Genomic DNA, 18,285 nt, shown 5'->3' with positions numbered 1-18,285 from the left:
TCTTTTTCATAATATGATTTCATGTTGGATCCTTTTTGATTTGTTCCCATCATCTAGCTCGTCGCTCCCAGCTCAGTCCTCTGGACAGTAGTGTAATCAGTCGCCTCCTCGCCCCCACACAGGCCTCATTAGCTAGGAGTAAAAGTGCTGCTACATTATCGGCTGATGGACAAGATCCCTCAGGTAACAGGAGGACAGCAAAGCCTGCAAGTTTTATGCAGTTGCTCTTCAAGCAAGAACTTACATGATAGTTGCTAACTGTGCTACACTTCAGTATGAATCAGACAGTTAATATATGGTTATGTATAATATTACTTATCCAGTATTTTTTTTGGTCAGTAATAACCAATTCATATGCTATGTTGCATGTTTACTTTACAAAACCATAGAATAATACTGGCTTTTAAACTCCAGTGCCAGTTTACTTGCTCTGCAGAGAACCAGATGTTGGTGTTCGTTTTGGGTTTTGTTTGTGTTTTTGTTTTTTTTTTTAACTGACAGAGATCTGCATTTGGGTATACCCTCAAAAGAATCTGAGACATACTGCCAGAGAACAGTGCTAGGAAATGAAAGGGAAAAAACCCAAACAAACATATAATTTCAAAGGGAGCTGAAAGGAATAAGTGCAAAGCCTAAATTTCTTTAGGGGGAGAAACTCTTGTAGAAACATGACAAAGGGGTTGTCTTAACCTAAGTACAGGGAGCCCTGAGCTAGCTTCACTCAGGCTGATTGTAGAAGTAGAGGCATACTAGAAGGAGGAGATACTGTAGAGAAACCCTGCCTGGCTCAAGCAATTTTATATTGGTCCAGACTGAGCTGATAAGCCTACACTGTGGCTCAACTTAGTACTTGAGCAGGAATCTGCATCGTGGGCAAGCCCTAGCTGCATCCCACATGTCTTATAATTGTTATTGGTTGTAATAATGCCCCAGTAAATGCATATCTGGAACCAATGTGGAGTCCTTTCTCCTCTCTTACCTTACAACTTGCATTCCCAGTTTTGCTTGTTTCCTCTTAAGTGTGTTATTCCATCTTTGTTTTTTATCTTACACCACTTAACTTGGTTCTTGTTGGCAATGGTGACATTTCTACACTGCTCCCCTTGTGTAATAATCAGTTTCTACTTTTTTGGTTTGTAGTCAATGGTCGTATTTTTGCACACCTATCTATGTTCCACTTTTATTTTACCATGCATATTTCAGTTCATGTCATGTGGGGAAATACCATCTTTTTCATTGTTAACTGACAGCATGTGACTTATTCACTATTGCTGAATTAAAAATAACTTACATTTTTATCAGTTTACTTAGCGGTACTTTCTTCATTTCAGTACAAACATACCTGTGCTTTAGCACAAACTATGCACAAACAGAATGCAGTTCTTCTTGCACAAATGCTATAAATATAAAAATAAAATGTATTTTCCATAAAGTTACAAAATTAAGTGCTGGCATCTGTCACAATTTATTCAGACTATAGAAAAGTCCAACATCTAGTTTCAGAAGTAGATTTTTACATCTATGTATGCTTATCCATCTATGATTATGTTAGTGAAAAAAGTAATTAGAAGATACAACTTCTTTCAGTATCTTATGTGTGAAGAGATTGACACTTCAGGTAGGAAAGATATTTTAGTTCAACAGTTGACCTTTTTCTCTTGATAGGTTTCTTTTACACCACCTATTTTGATTTGTTAATGTGGATAAAGGGCACACATATGTAGTAATAAAGGGGTCAGAGAGGGAAAGTAGAATAACATAATGTTGCACAAATGCTTATTTCACAAGAAAAGTTTATAAAGTAATGCTCAGATTCCAATGTAATGCTGCTTTATAAATACTCTTTGAAAAGAAGGAAGATTTCCTCTTTGAGTATGGGGAAAACATGCTTAAAATTTGAACCTGTCATGAAGAACTTGTAAAGAAAGGTGCTAAGCCATTAAAACTGAAGTATTTGTGATTAGATGCAGCTTGACTAAAATTAAAGTAACACTGGTGTATTGCAAATTTAGACGTCGTTTGGAAAAGCATTTTATTTTTATCTACTCCAGACTGCTGCTTTCAGAATGGTTTTATTCTTGGTGCTGTTGCTTCCAAAGTACTAATCGTGTGGTGGTGGTGTCTGTGTGCGTGACCCATTGCAATGTGCACTGCCTGTGGCGTTTCTCTGTACGGTTTCTAACACACACAATCTTTCTTTCTCTCTTTCTCCCTCTTCCTTTTCTCCTGTTCTTATGCTGTGCACTTGGTTCTCGTTTTGTCTTGTCAAATTCCTAACTTTATAGAATCTCACCTCTGTCCTCGTTCAGCTTCAGCCAGTTCCATCAATTCCCCAGTCCCAACTCCTAAAGTGCCCGTGCGCAGTCGTAGCATCGACAGATTGAAGTCCTCTGTATCTTCATCTGATGCAAGTTCACCAGATTCAACCCAGGTTTGTTGAAAATCTACGGGAATTAGGTTTGTATTAATCAGGGGGTTTGGAACAGCTCAGGATGGGATCCTGTTTCAACAGTTTGCTTGTTTATTGAAATGTTCAATAGCATTTGCTTAAAAAACACAGTATTGGAATCAAATTGGGATTTTATGGTCCTTGATCTCTCTGGTATCTTAAAGGCATATTGTTTGCTGCTTATGGTTCCCAAAGTTTAATTTAGGTAACATTGACTGGGTCTGTGTTTTGGAACATAAAGGAAATGTAAAGTACATCTTGTTGAGAAGTTGTACGTTTGTTGGGGTAGCAGCTCCTCTGTCTGTGATGTATTCTAGAGAATGAGCATTTTTTTATGTATCTTCTTAGAAATCGGAGACAGAAAAACCATCCCCAGGTTCTGGTTTAAGACGCCCTCCCTCTCCATCTGTGTCTGCCCGTAGAAGATCCCCCTCTCCTGCTAATTTGGTGAAGCGTCCTCCATCACCTTCTACAGTTAGGTATGTGTCCAGGTTAAATATCTTTTTTTTAATTCAGAACAAAATGAAGGATGCTTCCTATCTCAAGACATCTGTTCTGTTAGAATTTGGATGACCTACGTTATGCCATGTTTATACACATAAGGACTTAATTTTTGGTCCAATTTCTCTTTTCCACAGTAGGGGTGCAGATCTTACCTGAACCTTTGTCTCTTTTGTGCAGACAAAATACACGCAGGTTTTCTGTACAGTCTGTGCACTAAAACCAACAGGAAGCATGCGAGCTTCTGAATAAGCTGATCTGCCTGTATTAGTGTAGGAAATTTCTTGGATTTGGAAGCACAGGGTTCATCCTTGATGTGGAGTAAATGGAGGTCTGGGCTAGCGGACCTCTTTTGATGTTAGCCCACAAGTAGCGAGTCCAGGTGCCCAGGGTATTTTGGAATCCTGTATTTGAGTTTTATGAGGAAGGCACCAGCAGTTTGTGGGTGGATTTATTTTTAAAAGTGAGGTACGTAATGTAAACTAACCAAAGTAGAGTGCTGTCCTCAGTTGCATGTTTGAGGTTTTCAGTGTTAGCCCTGAAAAATATTCTTCATTTCAACAGACAAAAGACTCGCCCACCTTCGCCTAGCATGTCAAAACAAAGGCCGCCATCTCCTACTCCAGTCTCTAAGCCGGCACCCATCCAACGTCCACCTCTCACGCCAGGTGTTATAAACATTACCAAAAAGAAAACTGAAGCAGAGAGCAAACCAAAGGATAAGAGCACAGAAGGAACAGGACAAGAGCAAGGTGCTTCACCAGCCTTGGACAGGGATGCGGTAGCAGCTAGCACAAAGACCAAAGAAGGTGAGTGTTTCTCAGTGGCTGATGCACTCTTATTCAAGACATTGCTTGAATGTGTGTGCTAGGACTGGTGAAATAATTCATTCATGAGGCAGACCACTGGAGGGTAGGATGCTTTAAGGCAGAAGCTGTTCATTGCTGATTATTTATACAATAACTTTATGTAGTATGACTTTTGAGTGTGGATTTTAGTGCAGTAGTCGGTTTATATGACTTGGAGATTTAAGTCAGGAGCTTTCAATTCTACTGCTTGTACTATAATTTTAAGAAAAGCAGAAATCCTGTTTGCCTTTTGGACTTCAGCCACACTAGCTGAGGGATCTACTAGCTTAGGTTTGCAAAGTCAATAGTTAAACTATGTAAAGGTCTTTCAGTCCAGTTGGTAGTTCTTGAAATTGCTTGTGTAGAGACGTGCTTGGAGGAAGAAATCAGCTATTGGTGCATCACAGGCTGAGAGCCAGTTTTCACAAAGCTAGAAAGCTGCCTCAGTCTCAATTCCAGTGAATGTATAATCATTGCTGCTTCAGGAAAAAGTGGCCAGTTCACAGGTCACACTGAGAAATTATCTTGGTAGATTAAGGAGAGCCATATACTGGATAAGTAATTAGTCTCCTAGTCCTCTTCATCGTGCCAAGTATGCACAGCCTCTGTCCGTCTTACCGGAAGAACACCGTCTGCCATCTCCAGAACAGAATCTGGGAGAGCCTTCTGATGAGGTCTGGCAGGCAATTCTCTGTGGAGAAGGACTTAGGGGAGACTTAAGAGGGAAAGGAGGGATCTCTGGAATTTAAGCTACAGCCAGTGGGCAGTACTGGGGGTGAAAATCCTTCAGACATAAGGTAAGAGGGAACATGTGCTTGCTGCATGTTACTGCATATATGGTTCCTGTTGTGCATTCCTCAGCTGCTGCAGTTGTCTGTTATTTCTGAGGCTCTTCCTGACACTGCTCATGTTGGATGTGAAATAGTGTTAGTCAGCTGAAGAACATTTATGGTACAGTTCTTCGGGCATATGTTCCTCTAGAAGGAAGCCTGGATGTCATAGTCAAATGTGGATGTTTGTATAAAGTTGCACATCCGTCTTTTGTGTCACGTCACTTATCTTTGCAGTCAGAATGTCCATCCCTCAATGTGCTACATTACTGTGATAAATGCCTCAGGAGGCATAATCAATTGTGATCAATGTCATCAGTTGGTTGAAACCTCCGTAACAATGTGTCCTATTTCTGCATCTTCCAGTCGTTCTGGAACAAGAACACCTGTCCTTGTTCCTTGGATGCCCCACCTGTCTCCTCTACACTGACTTCTGGAACTGTATTAACCCAGTTTGTCTGTTTCCATTTTATTTTATTGGTAATCTCCAAGCTAGTCATCTTTGTAGTGATTCATACTGGGGCTGGGTGAAGCTCTTTTCCTTTGATGCATAAAAGATAAGTAAATAGTAGGCATGTTCTTCAACATAGAGATGATTTCATTTATCTCTTTGAATGTTTTGGTACAGTGCAATATTGCTAAGTGAGGCAAAATCTTTGTTCTTAAAAAGAAAAAGTTGCTTTCAATTTTCAAGGCAATTTTTATTTTACACATCTGTGTAGGCAGTTCACCCTGTGGGTTGGTGCAATACCATATTCCAGACAGCTTCTGAAGTCAGAGCGCACCAATGAATGGCATGTGGCAAATCAGTCCCTAGGTCTTGTAGGTTCAACCTAATTTCAGCTTTGTGCACTTGTATCTTCATATCATCTCTTCTCCTCCAAACTGAAGTTGATTGCCCGTTGCTGACAGACAGCAATCAAGTTTTTGTCTTGTTTTTTGTGTCTTCCTACTAAAATATACTGTTCTGCAGTAAAACACTTTATTTTTCAGTGACTTGGAGCAGTTGTCGTTTCTGGCAGCAGCCTTTCACAGCTCTGAGAGTTAAAAGGCTTGTTTCGACTTAAAGCATAAGTGCTCCTTCATGAGCTCTCACCTTATGCATGATGATAGGTAATAAACTGTCATGGAGCCTCACTTTTTTGTATCTGGGTAGTGAAGACTTTGGAATGTGATTCCTAGATTAACTGTGAATAAATGACTTGCCTTGAAATGTGTTGGAATCTTCCTTCCATCCAACTAATAGTACATTTTACAATTGTTCTGAGACATTTCTCTTGCCTGTTTCCCTCTTTCCCCTTCCATCATAAAAAGGTCCTTTGAGAAAAAGACAGTTCTTACCAGGAATGACAGTGAGAGTACAAGGAAAATGGAGCTGAATATAAAATGCTGGAAGAATCTTCTTAAGGCACGTTAGCAATCATGTTGGGAAATCCCATGTCCTGCCCTATGGAAACAGACTGTACAAGGGGTGCATGGAGATGAAAGCACTATTGCAAGTAACGATATGGAAAACATCAGTAAAGCTTCGAAAGTGAAAACGCAATGGGAAGGTCCCCCTTAGACTTGAGGTCTCCTATCCTTTCTTTTGTTTTTATGCCCCCTGTTCTTTCCATATCTTCAGTGTTCTGAAACGTTGTGACTGATTTTCTTCTGTCATTTTCAATACCAGATATTCATCATATTTCAAGCTATCATTATGTTATAACCCTATAACCTAAAAGCCTAAAACCTTTAGGCTTCTTGCTGAAGATTGAGTTGTCTTATTTAGGTTCAATTTAGAGGGGGGGAAGTAGGTTAAACCTGACATTAAATGTCAATGAATTTTGATGCAACTGAGATTCCAGTAGTGTTAAAATAGGACTGCTGCGTTGGTTGCTCTGCATGTGCACAATAGAAGATGGCCTCTGCTATAAAAAGTGACTAGTCTAAACTGGCAAGACACTCAAGTGGTAGAGGAGAAGGGAGGCATTTTGATTTCTTCGTGGTTGCATACCGGCAACACTAAATGAAACCTCCCTCCTTTAAATAAAAAAGAAAGTTGCAGAATATAGGAAGAAAAGCACATGGAAGTCTTGAGTAGGCAGATCTTGCTAATGGTTCTTATAACTGCAAAGGAGTGGTCTTTCCTGCTCAGGGAGAAGGAGGAGGACCCCTTTTGACTGAGTTCAAATTTGGAACTGTTGTGGCTGATTCTTGTTTGTACCAACATGACTGCATTTTTGCCCAAATCAGAAGCAATGTGTGTTCTGGGGAGGTGCTTCTTTTTCAGCATTGGATAAATCTAAATATTAGAAAACTTCTCTGTGACTGCACTCCACCAGTGCTGGAATGTTTTTCCTAGGACTGCAAGAACAATTTTTATGCACAACACACTGCCATGATTCAGCTGCTGAGGGTTTACTCTGTGTAATTATGCCCTACAGCTGCAGGTAGTGATTACGTGTCCATGGGGCTTAAGCAGCTTTTCAGGTATTAAAGTTCCTAATGATGGCATTGTGTTTTGAATGATTTGTCTTTAGGTCAGAAGCAAAAAAACTGATCAAACCCTGATGTCATTGTTCACTAAAATTACCTTGACTTGAAGGCTTTATAAATGTTAAGCAAACATATATGTGCTGATTTGTGAAATACTAAAAAGAAGAAAGGCAGGTCCTCAGCAGCATTATGATGCTTTTGCTCTACTGACACCAAGAGCTAATTCTCTGAATATTCAGATGATGAGTTCTTTAGTCATATTCAAACAGTAATATTTCTAGAGAGTGGGAATAACAGATAAAAATCAGAGTTCTCTCAATATACATTGAGAGCAACTGGATGGCAAGGGTGGTTTTTTTCCTAATGTTAACTTATAATAGTATCTCTGATGTTCAGACAGCATAACACCAGGCAGGACATGAAGAAACATAAACTGCAGGACTGTACAAATACCTACTAACCTGGTGGTTGGAGCTGTTTTGATCTCCATGTAAATTGGAAATTGATTTGTTGCTAAAATGTGTAGAAATATGGTATTACTGAAGTCATTAGCATGTGCCTTCAGGGCCAGATAAAATGGTGATTATTTGCACCCTAAGATACTCTATAAATACAAAGGCATGAATGTTAATGTTATGAAACAAGGAAATAAAAAAAAAAAAATTTCCTCTTTAGGGTCGTGTGTGTTCAGTTTTATTAGAAGGAAGTTAAGTGTATTTCCTAAAGCAGTATTTTTTTCAGTTTTCTTTTAAGTGTTTGTAAGTGTTACAGAATAAACATGTCTTTTCAGAAACATGTTTTTAAGTACTATGGTAATTGGAGAATATCTTTAACTGTATTGCCTGGAATATGGCTGGATCAGTGTAGTTGAAATGAGTTGTTATTATTTCAGTGTCAGTGAGATACTGTGGTTCTGCATCTCTTTAGGACTCCCCTTTGGCTCTTGTGGGCCTTTAGATACAGGGTATACTCGCTGAGTGAGGAGCACTGATCGAAAAGAGTTGGGGTGGGTTGGCCAAAAGAAAAATCTCATCTCACAGTGATAATGTCTGTCTTAATTTTAAGTTACTAGGGCTTTTTAACAGCAGTTTCTTTTAACCTTTGCAGAATCAGGTAGCAAAACAGTAGCAGGGACCACCACAGCTGAAGAAGCTGCTAAAATCTTGGCAGAGAAACGACGTCTAGCACGGGAGCAAAGAGAGCGTGAAGACCAAGAAAGAATTCAGAGACAGGAAGAGGAAAGGTAACAATTCAGGAGAAGGAAGGGATGCTTTCCGTGGTGGGGTGTGGTTGGAACAGACACTCCAGCTCTATATGTTTCCTAAGCTTTAATTTAAGTTCCTGTAAATCTCAATGCAGTTCCTGAAGCAGAGACAGGCGCTAGCACCATTTGAGATGGGACAGGTTGCTGTTTGTATCATTAATCTATATGTCAGTATATACGTAATGCATAGTCCCTGTGCAAATCACTGCTTCTTTTTCCTTCCAGTCACCAGTGGTGCTTTTATTTCAAAACTAGAGTGTGCTTTTTACACCACTTGTATTTGTTTTGTTTGTATTTGTCTTGAAATAGTCAACCTCTCTGTATTAAACTTTCCTTTGATGAACTCAGGCAGTGGTTTGATGGTACCTTAAATATCATATTAGTGATCTGAAATCTGGATCAGAAATGTTGCAGCCAAGTAATTCAAAGTGATAAATCAGTGTGCATTTGGTTCACTGCATAGAAGTTGTTAAAAATAAATTATTAACTTTGTGCTGACTAACTTTATTCCAGATCAGGGGTCACCTGTCTGTGCTTCTGTGAACATGATGGAACATCAGCTTTTGTCTGTTTTCCACTCATGGGTATAAAGCTGTCATAAGCTTGCATATAGTCTGCTATAGATATTTTATCAGAAATATGTCATCAAATCTGTTGTGTACGTCTGCATGATCTGGCAGTGTACGCTTCCAGTATATCTCTGGAATTCGGACTATAGAAGAAACAGTCTTTTAGAAAATCCAACTAAATTTATGTTTGACAGTGATTAAAAGCTTCATTCATGTCATGGATGCAGGTGGTATTTATTAGATAGTTGTTGCTTAATCCAGTTCTCAATCAGACATTCCATTATTGGAGCAACCTGCCTTGGCCTTGACTTAATCAGCAGAGAACATTTATGTACTCACAGACAGTTTCTTCCAAGTTATTCTGCTTTTTCCTTTGAAAAAGGAAATGCCACCTGGATGGTGGCATTTGTAAATCCACACCAGAAAGTATCTTTACGCAATTATTTTGTGATTGGATAACTTAGAACTTCCTTGCTTTCCTAGCCTGTCTCATGTGCATGCACACTTTTAAAGAAATAAATATCTAGTTGGTAATCTGTATCTTGGAAACACTAGAATCAGAGAAGAAGAAATGGCAAAGAGAGCAACTGAGGAAAAAGCACGACGGGAGGAGGAGCTCCGCAAGCAGGAGGAAGAAAAGAGGCTGGTTTATGAAGAACAACAAAGACAAGCTGAAGAGGAGAGGATTCGCCGAGAACAGGAAGAGCAGGAAAAACTTGCAGAGCTTCAGCACCAGGTCTGCTTATCTGTAGGCTCCAACTGTGTTCCTCGTACAAGCTGCTGACGTGTTTTCAAGGGGGTTGTCTTTGATTTTTTTTCACAGAACAGTTTTGACAAATCTCTGTCAGGAATGATCTAAAGCAGAGTTCATCCTGTCTGAGATGGATTTGAGAATGCCTTGAAGTCCTTTCCTTGCCCTAGTCTGTGATTTTTTTTTTTTTTTTTCAACATTTGATAAATTCAAGTGTGGGGCAGAAGCAGATACTTTGGAAATTTTTTTAGCCATCTGGGATGCTATTTTGCATACGTAAAATATTTGTACTGAGCCCACTTTACCAGCTTACTGCTACGGACTATAAGGAGGAGGTCTGTCTGGAAAGTTATCTGGCTTGCTCTGATTCCTTTAAAAGAAAGATTGGTAGTGCTTCCAAGTCTGTTTTTCCGGTTGCTAAATAGTCTTCCACAGCTAGTATCTGTGTATCTTTACAAAGGCATCCTTCTAACTGAAGGAAGCTGTTTTGCAGAAAGTGGACTTTATTTAAATGAGATTAATTTTGAAAATTAAAGCAGTTTTACAATGAAATTCTTTGTGTTTAAAAAGCTGTATCTTATGGATAGCATTGACATGTCTGAATGTTTCTTTAAAAGCTTGTTTAAGTTTATAACAATTATTCAGAGTGTTAATTATGCTTCTATCTTCTTTCCAGTCATACTGGAAAAGATTTTTCCAGTGTAGAAGAGACAGAACATGTTCAGCACCAAGTATCTTGGTAGTAATACCTGACTGCCAAGATTTTTAAGTTAACCTTGCCACATTTAGAATTTAATTCTGTCTTGTTACTTTATAAATTTATCCTTCTTAGACAAATCTTCATCCTGAAATATAGTTTGAACCCTGAGTAGTAGCTCAACAACATTCAGAACATTTGCATAATCACAATATAGTCATGCACATCATTTTTCTTTTCAGATCAGTTTCTGAATGTCATAGTAATATATATTTCATGTCAGTAGCTGGGTAATTGGCATTTAGTTGCAGTGTATGGTAATATTAAATAGTGATTGTCTGATGTTCCTGTCTGTGTTGAACCAGAATCTCTGTAACAGCTCTGCTTTTGACTCTTGGGAAGGAGTTGTGCACTGTGTGCTCTCTTCTTTTTGTTTTATTTTCAGAGAGAAGAAGCTGAAGCAAAAGCTCAAGAAGAGGCTGAAAGACAGCGGCTGGAAAGAGAGAGAATTATGCAGCAAAATATGCAGGAAAGGCTTGAAAGAAAAAAGGTATACTGTTTTGAAAGCAGAGAGGTTTCTCAGCGTAAAATAGTGGTTGAGGCGTTAAACTGAACGGGCAAATGGTCTCAGATGCATTTAAACAGAAGTAGTGTGTTCTTTTAAAAAAGCCAGCTCTGGCTTGTGAGCTTTAAAAATGGTGAATAAAGTATTAAGTTTATGAAATATTAAAATATATTATGATTGATGAAAATGTAAACTGGAATGCTGAAATATAAAGGTCTGTATGTCATTGCAAATATTTTCCCTGTTTTAACAGAGAATCGAAGAAATAATGAAAAGAACACGAAAATCAGATCAAAACGAATCCAAGGTACTGTATAATGACAGGATAGGCCCTTCCCAGAGAAGGCTTTGCCTTGTATCCTGTCTTCCTCTGTTATCCTTACACAAACTAGCTTCCATGTGAAGTGCAAAGTTCTGGTGCACCAGAATAATTTTCAGTAGCTTCCCATTGCACGCATTCTTCTGCTTTGCTTGTTCTGACGAAAAGTCTTTGATGCATTTTTATTCAAGGCATATAGAAACAATGTGATCTGGCATTACCACTTGCAGATTGGTTAAAAAAAACCACTGGTTAGTGATGAATGATTTTTTTTTTTTTTTTTTTTTTTTTAAACTGTATGCATTCTGCTGGGGCTATTTTTCCCCAGAAAACTTAAATTTCTGGCTTCATCTACCACGCAAGGCCGATCCTGCAAGAACTTCAGCTCCACACAGCAGCAATAAATCCTTCTTCACAACTAAATTCTATGCCTACGTAATTCGATCCAGTTCTACTGAGGTTAATAAAGCTGCAGAAATTTACAGCAGCAGATAATTTCGCCCAGAAAGAATGAACAGCTAATTAGAATCATAGAATCATTAGAATCAATCTGTTTGCTTAAAGCAAATCTTGGATGCCCCTTGGATTGCTACAGTAAACTGGATGTATTTTTGTTAATGTAGTGACCTAAGGTTTGTGGTAAATTATGCATATTATATTGAGGAGTAGTTGTTCTTCTCTGAACATTCAAAGACCCAAGTCTTCACATAGCTGAAAATCAGTAAATATTTAGCACACACCTTGGAGAAATGAGGGGAAAAGGAACTCGAGAATAATTCATGGTAGGAGGTGGAAGTGGGTCCCACAGGTTCCTTTACAGGCTCTGGCTCAGCAGAGCATGTGTTGTTGGGTGACCTGCCTGTCTAATGCCTTTGGACTAGTGTGGCCTTACTGCTGGGCACAGAATAGTCCTGCGTGGGAGCTGTGATTGAACCATTTGTGAAACGCTAGAGGGTAGTGAGTTATTCTAAGTAACATTCTGGCAATTCAGTTGCAGAATGAAGGGAAGTCTGTCTCTGAGGCTATGGAGGGAGAGGATATTGAAGAGGAGGAAGAGTTGGGCCTTGAGAAGACTGATCAACCAGGTAAGGAAACTTGATGAGTCAGGTCTAAGTGGCAGTCAGTGTCTCAGTGATGTTCAAGCATTGTTAAAAAGGTCACTCACGTAACAGCAGTGATGGTCTGAGACGCAAGTCCCAGAAATGCCAGGGAGGCTCTCTGCTTGAACAGAGTAGATCATTGCCAGTTCTGTACCACAAGAGACAGTCAAAATTATTAAATGCAAAAATGATTTGAGTGTGAAATGCAGGCAGCATGCTTTCATTCTACAAGTGTACTTTTAAAGAGGGAAAACAAATTTCATGTTGTTATAGGCAGCTTGTCTATAGAGAAATGAACGTATTGAAGCCAAGTGCCTTGAGTTTTGGCTAGGAAAGGTCATTTTAGCACTTGTATTTTATTCATTTAGAATAGCAATTCAGTTACTGAAGCTCTTTTTCTTTTTTTTTTTTATCATAGAATAGTTTGGGTTGGAAGGGACCTCTAAAGGTCATCTAGTCCAACCCCCCTGCCGTGGGCAGGGACATCTGCAACTAGATCAGGTTGCTCAGAGCCCCGTCCAACCTGACCTTGAATGTTTCTAGGGATGGGGCATCCACCACCTCTCTGGGCAACCTGGGCCAGTGTTTCACCACCCTCAGGGTAAAAAATTTCTTCCTTATATCTAGTCTAAATCTACCCCCTTTTAGTTTAAAGCCATTCCCCCTTGTCCTATCGCAACAGGCCCTGCTAAAAAGTTTGCCTCCATCTTTTTTACAAGCCCCCTTTAAGTACTGATAGGCTGCAATAAGGTCTCCCCGAAGCCGCCTCTTCTCTAGGCTGAAAAACCCCAACTCTCTCAGCCTGTCCTCACAGAAGAGGTGTTCCATCCCCCTGATCATTTTCGTGGCTCTCTTCTGGACCCGCTCCAACAGGTCCGTGTCTTTCTTATGCTGAGGGCTCCAGAGCTGGACGCAGTACTGCAGGTGGGGTCTCCCCAGAGCAGAGTAGAGGGGCAGAATCCCCTCCCTCGACCTGCTGGCCACACTTCTTGTGATGCAGCCCAGGATACGATTGGCCTTCTGGGCTGCGAGCGCACATTGCTGGCTCATGTCCAGCTTCTCATCCCCCAGTACCCCCAAGTCCTTCTCGGCAGGGCTGCTCTCAATCCCTTCATCCCCCAGCCTGTCTTGATACTGGGGGTTGCCCCGACCCAGGTGCAGGACCTTGCACTTGGCCTTGTTGAACCTCATGAGGTTCACACAGGCCCACTTCTCGAGCTTGTCCAGGTCCCTCTGGATGGCATCCCGTCCCTCTGGCGTGTCAACCGCACCACTCAGCTTGGTGTCATCTGCAAACTTGCTGAGGGTGCACTTGATCCCACTGTCTGTGTCATTGATGAAGATATTAAACAGTGCCGGTCCCAATATGGACCCCTGTGGGACGCCACTCGTCACCAATCTCCATCTGGACATTGAGCCGTTGACCACTACCCTCTGGATGCGACCATCTAACCATTTTTCCTTTCTTCCTTCCCCCCCCTGCTTTCAGGAAAGCTAAATGGCATTGACGTAGCCCAGGAAGTCAAGGGGGAGGCAGAGGGTTGTTTAGAGACTGCGCATAGTTTGATCTCTACAGAATCTGAGGAACAAGATGTGTCAGAGTTGAAGGCCAGTGAAGTGTTTATGAATGGAGACGATTTGAAAAGCGATGAGGGGTCTCTACTTGTTACTGAATTAAAGGATTGCAGGTGAGTCTGTGTAGGTGGCTGCTTTGCTGTTAGAGCAGTTACCCATCACACTAGAAATCTCTCTCTATGTTTAAATTAAATTTAGTGCTGTATGTAACGTCTCAAATTTTGCACCCCGCTAGCTTTGTGGTATTTCTCTGGCTTGCTGCAGGCATGTGGTGTGTGCATGCTGTCAGTTTACTGCTTCACGCAGAGGCAGTTAGTTCAGGATAATTGTTTAGATGGCACCATGTTAACAGTACTGGCTTTGCTAAGAAGAGAGACACATAGCCAGCAACGTCGCAGTGTTACTCATAAAGAATGGCATTGGCTTGAAATCTTTTCCCTTGAAATGGCTAGCAGTTCTTTTCATTAACAAAACATTAAACAGGAGGGAGGGGGACAACACTGAAAAGGAAGAATAACCTACAGAAAGCTCTAGAACAGTTTCAGTTGTGCTGAAACACCAGATACAACAGAAAAGCCTCCCTTAATGGGAATTTTTTTTAGTATTTCAAATTTTATCTTTTTGAACATAAAGCATTTCTATCTACTACTGGAAAATCTGTCCTCTGATGCTTGTTCCATTTGCTCATCTAAATGCTAATGATTTAGAAATGACATTGTGAACTCTTTTTTTTTAAAGTGATGATAAATTAATCTCATTCCTCCAGTGATGGAATATAAAGACATTTTCATGATTTTCTTAAGAGTGAATGCAAATTGATCACTCTGATTCAGATTTAGCTTTTGAATCTGTTTTAAATATTGCTAGTCTTCTGAGGCTCAGTTTTGTGTTTAAAAAGTCTTAACTGGAGAAAAAAGGAAAAATGCACACTACTAAAATAGGTTTTAATGGTGCAGGGCTTTAAACTTGTTTTCTTATATCAAATTTCTGGAGCCAGACCTTACCTGGGAGCTATTAGTATAGTAAAAAGTGGCTATATATTGGTGAGTCGTTCTTCCCCATTGGCTCTTGGAGGGAAGATCCTGCGTGGCAGCTGGAGGAACTTGTCTGGGAATGCCCTTCAGGATATTCAGTGCTTTGCAAAGTATGCAGACTGCTAATTGGCTGGCCTGTAATCAATCTAAAGGTTAAACATGCAGAAATTGTAATAGAAGTATCCATTCTTTTTTTTTTCTAGCCAACCTGCAAAAGAAACGGTTATCGATGAGTCAGTGAAGTTGGGTGTTAACGAAGCTGATCATACAATTGGACTTACTCAGAATCTTAACGGAAAATCTGGTTCATGGACTTTTGAGGAGTTCATTGACGTTGGAGTACATTCCAAGTCAACCAAACTGAGCTCGGACAGCATCTCTGCTGGTAACTGTAATCAAAACTTGAATGATGCTGCTATAATACCTTCTAGTCCCAAATTGGCTTTTGAGGAAGACGGTGCAGTGAATTCATTGACCAAACCTATAGATGCTTCATCAGGTAATCCAAGCTGATTTCCCTATCTGTCTCTTCCTCTGGCTAGGTAATTGACTTCCTTTCATTTTGCTCTCCTTGCCTTAACTACAGCTTCTTGTTTTCAAGGCACTTTTTCCAATGTGTAGACCGGAGGGAAAGCTCTTTCTTTAGTGCTTGTAACTTGCGTTCTGTCAAAAGGAGTCACCAACTGATGCCTTTTTAGGTACTTGCTCTAGACAGCACCTAAGGCTTTTCCAAAGACACAGCTGAGCCCCTGTGAAGCTCCTGTATCTCCTACCAGCACTCAAGCCCATCTGTTGCATTTTAAGCTCCTTCTAAGATATCTTAAATGGCACGTTACTTTTGAAGATACTAACAGTTTAAAAGGTGTCTGATGTAACTCTACAGACAAGACCTTTCCACTCCTAGGCATGTTCTGTAACTTTTTGATGCTGTCCTGCATGGTCTTACAAGGTCTCTTCAGGCTCTGGCAAGGTATTAGCTGTCCTCTCCACTTACTGTAGAATAGTCTTTCACTTCACTGAGGGGGATAACACCAACCTTAAATTCCACAGATGGTTGTGTTACATTTTGGGAGGAGTCATAAAGCTGCAGACACAATATTCTGAATTTTCTGAAAGAAGCAGGGCTGCATCTGAAGCCACATGTACTTGAGAAGCCAAACCCTGATGCAGTACAGCATAGCGTGCCAGAGAGGCTTCAGTAAACTGGTTTATGTAAGACTAAACTTCACTGGTGTTGGAGCTAAACCCCAAATGGACGTACTCACAGCAGGAGATCTCTTTCAGTGAGATAAATGACTGTGTGAACAGTTGAAATGAATGGTGGTGGAAAAAACAAGGCTTGCTATCCACATTTTCCTTAAGTGATGATGTGTAGCACTTTTTTTGATTAAAGTGTAGCACTTTTCTAGACTGAACTGTTTCCTGAGTCTCCTCTGTCACTCTGCGTCTTGTGAATTTTAGTCCCATGGATATAGCCTTATTTAGACTTTCCTTGGGGCCACGACTAACTGGGCCATGGGAATAGATGGTTTTAATGCGATACTGCTGATCACATTTTGTTCTGATCAAAATCATTAACTTTTTAGTGAAGAAAGTGTTGCCTTTTAATTTTGAAATTTAAAATGTTTAGACATAATATGGTTTAAGAATTATGTACATAACTTTGAAAACTAATATTCATATATAAAAAAAGCTGCTGCGCTGATTTTGGACCGTAAGTAACCAAGTGGTTCTGTGCTCACTCCCTGGATTGTAGACTCTGACAGTGATGATAGACATATGTGGCATACACACAGTTACGATGGTTAAATGTTTTCTTCTCTTTGCTCTTTGGACAGAACTGTGAACACTAGAAACCTGGACATAATGTGATTGCACTTCAGTAATCCAGTGTTTTATCAAGTACCGAAGGCCTTGTTTTGAAAAGCTGCTTGTTTAACTTTATCCATCTTCAAGTTTGCAAAAAAACAAAAAACACCAGGGAGGGATGGCAAACTTCTAGATTTGCACCTTGAAACATTCAGGGAAACTATTGTGCTGATGTTCCTTTTCCATTCATTTAGCTAATTGTTAGATAAGATTTCCTTGTTTAAATATCACTTGTTTCCCTTTTACAGACTTTACAGTAACCTGTTTGAGTCTTTTTATTTTCATATCAGTATCATGTACAGCAACGTGCCACTGGAGGCTCCCCAGTTAGCTACTGGCCAGATTTTGCATATTCTTAAAATGACACTTGATGAAATAAGACTCATTCAGTGTGTGTTAAAGCTGAACTCCCTTTGTAATGTTCTAGAAAAAACGCTGTTACTTGTTGGTTCACATGCTATTTAAAAACGCAAAATTGAATATCTTCAATTTTGAATGGAGAAGAAGAAATTCTTATTTTCTAACGTGAAAATATTGGCAGTTTCAAAATGCAGTAGTGTACCATGGCTAATATGTTTTAATCTGTTGGAAAACATCAAAACGTTTTACAGCATATGCACTAATATGTTACAAAAATGTTGAGTACCTAGATATGTCTGTCGTAGAGCAGTTTAACATGTCATGCTTTTAAAAATGTTTTCCTTTTGAATTACTTATTTAAGTTTATCTACACTCATGGCAGTATTATTTTATTGTGTACAGAACAGTATTAGACCACTGAAGTCATGTGGTGTTCATGTTAATTATTCTAAGTGTTCCTGTTCTAGCTTTATAACAGTGGCTGCAAGCTGCATATATATTTCCCTTCCCCTAAAGCCTGCATTAAGTAATCTATTTAACCTACACTTGCCTGCTCTTTACAGCATGAAGAGATTAACTAAGCATCTTCTGAAAATTGCTACTAAAAGTAATAATGCAGTCTTGTTCTTATGTCTCCTGTAACAGATATACTGGATAAGTGATTACTGTAAAGAATAGCTGTCTCAAATCCTGCTATAAACCAGTGGCTGATACTTCAATTCAAATGAATCATCCAAATGGCAGCTGTGTTTTCAGTGGTTAAATGCAAATGGTTTTGCTGGAACTAAATGTGTTCTTTCCTCGACATCACAGTTACAGTAGGAAACCCTCAGCCTTCTAACTCTCACTGTTTGCTATTCAGAATACGGTAGAACTGTTTTAGACCTTAGAGCAGTGCCTTAGGTAAAAAGAAAAATGTATTTTTGTATGATAGCTGTTTCATTCTGGCAGAGACAATCATTCTAACAAAAAAGATGCCGATATTTTTTCTGTGCTGATATTATTTGTTGAATGGTCTGTTACAGCTCTATGTAAATATGTGCGCACTGTTAAATAAACTTTGCAGTTGAACAATG

The 18,285-nt window shown here is 39.7% G+C and overlaps 1 protein-coding gene across 1 annotated transcript in view; it reads left to right on the top strand.

The window, feature by feature from the left end:
• Positions 1 to 18,285, top strand: part of MAP7D3 (MAP7 domain containing 3) — a 47,894-nt gene extending 29,609 nt beyond the window's left edge. Inside the window, exons 10-20 of the mRNA XM_076346938.1 lie at positions 58 to 183; positions 2,286 to 2,431; positions 2,798 to 2,928; positions 3,515 to 3,759; positions 8,214 to 8,349; positions 9,495 to 9,675; positions 10,833 to 10,937; positions 11,206 to 11,259; positions 12,263 to 12,356; positions 13,861 to 14,059; positions 15,184 to 18,285. Coding sequence (XP_076203053.1) covers positions 58 to 183; positions 2,286 to 2,431; positions 2,798 to 2,928; positions 3,515 to 3,759; positions 8,214 to 8,349; positions 9,495 to 9,675; positions 10,833 to 10,937; positions 11,206 to 11,259; positions 12,263 to 12,356; positions 13,861 to 14,059; positions 15,184 to 15,493 — 1,727 coding nt within the window. The 3' untranslated portion in view covers positions 15,494 to 18,285. The remainder of the gene's footprint in view (positions 1 to 57; positions 184 to 2,285; positions 2,432 to 2,797; positions 2,929 to 3,514; positions 3,760 to 8,213; positions 8,350 to 9,494; positions 9,676 to 10,832; positions 10,938 to 11,205; positions 11,260 to 12,262; positions 12,357 to 13,860; positions 14,060 to 15,183) is intronic.

Source organism: Aptenodytes patagonicus, chromosome 9 (genome assembly GCF_965638725.1).
Source record: "Aptenodytes patagonicus chromosome 9, bAptPat1.pri.cur, whole genome shotgun sequence".
In the NCBI taxonomy this organism is placed as follows: Eukaryota; Metazoa; Chordata; class Aves; order Sphenisciformes; family Spheniscidae; genus Aptenodytes; species Aptenodytes patagonicus.
The sequence above is the reverse complement of the archived record's forward strand: the minus strand, read 5'-3'. Positions and strand labels throughout refer to the sequence as shown.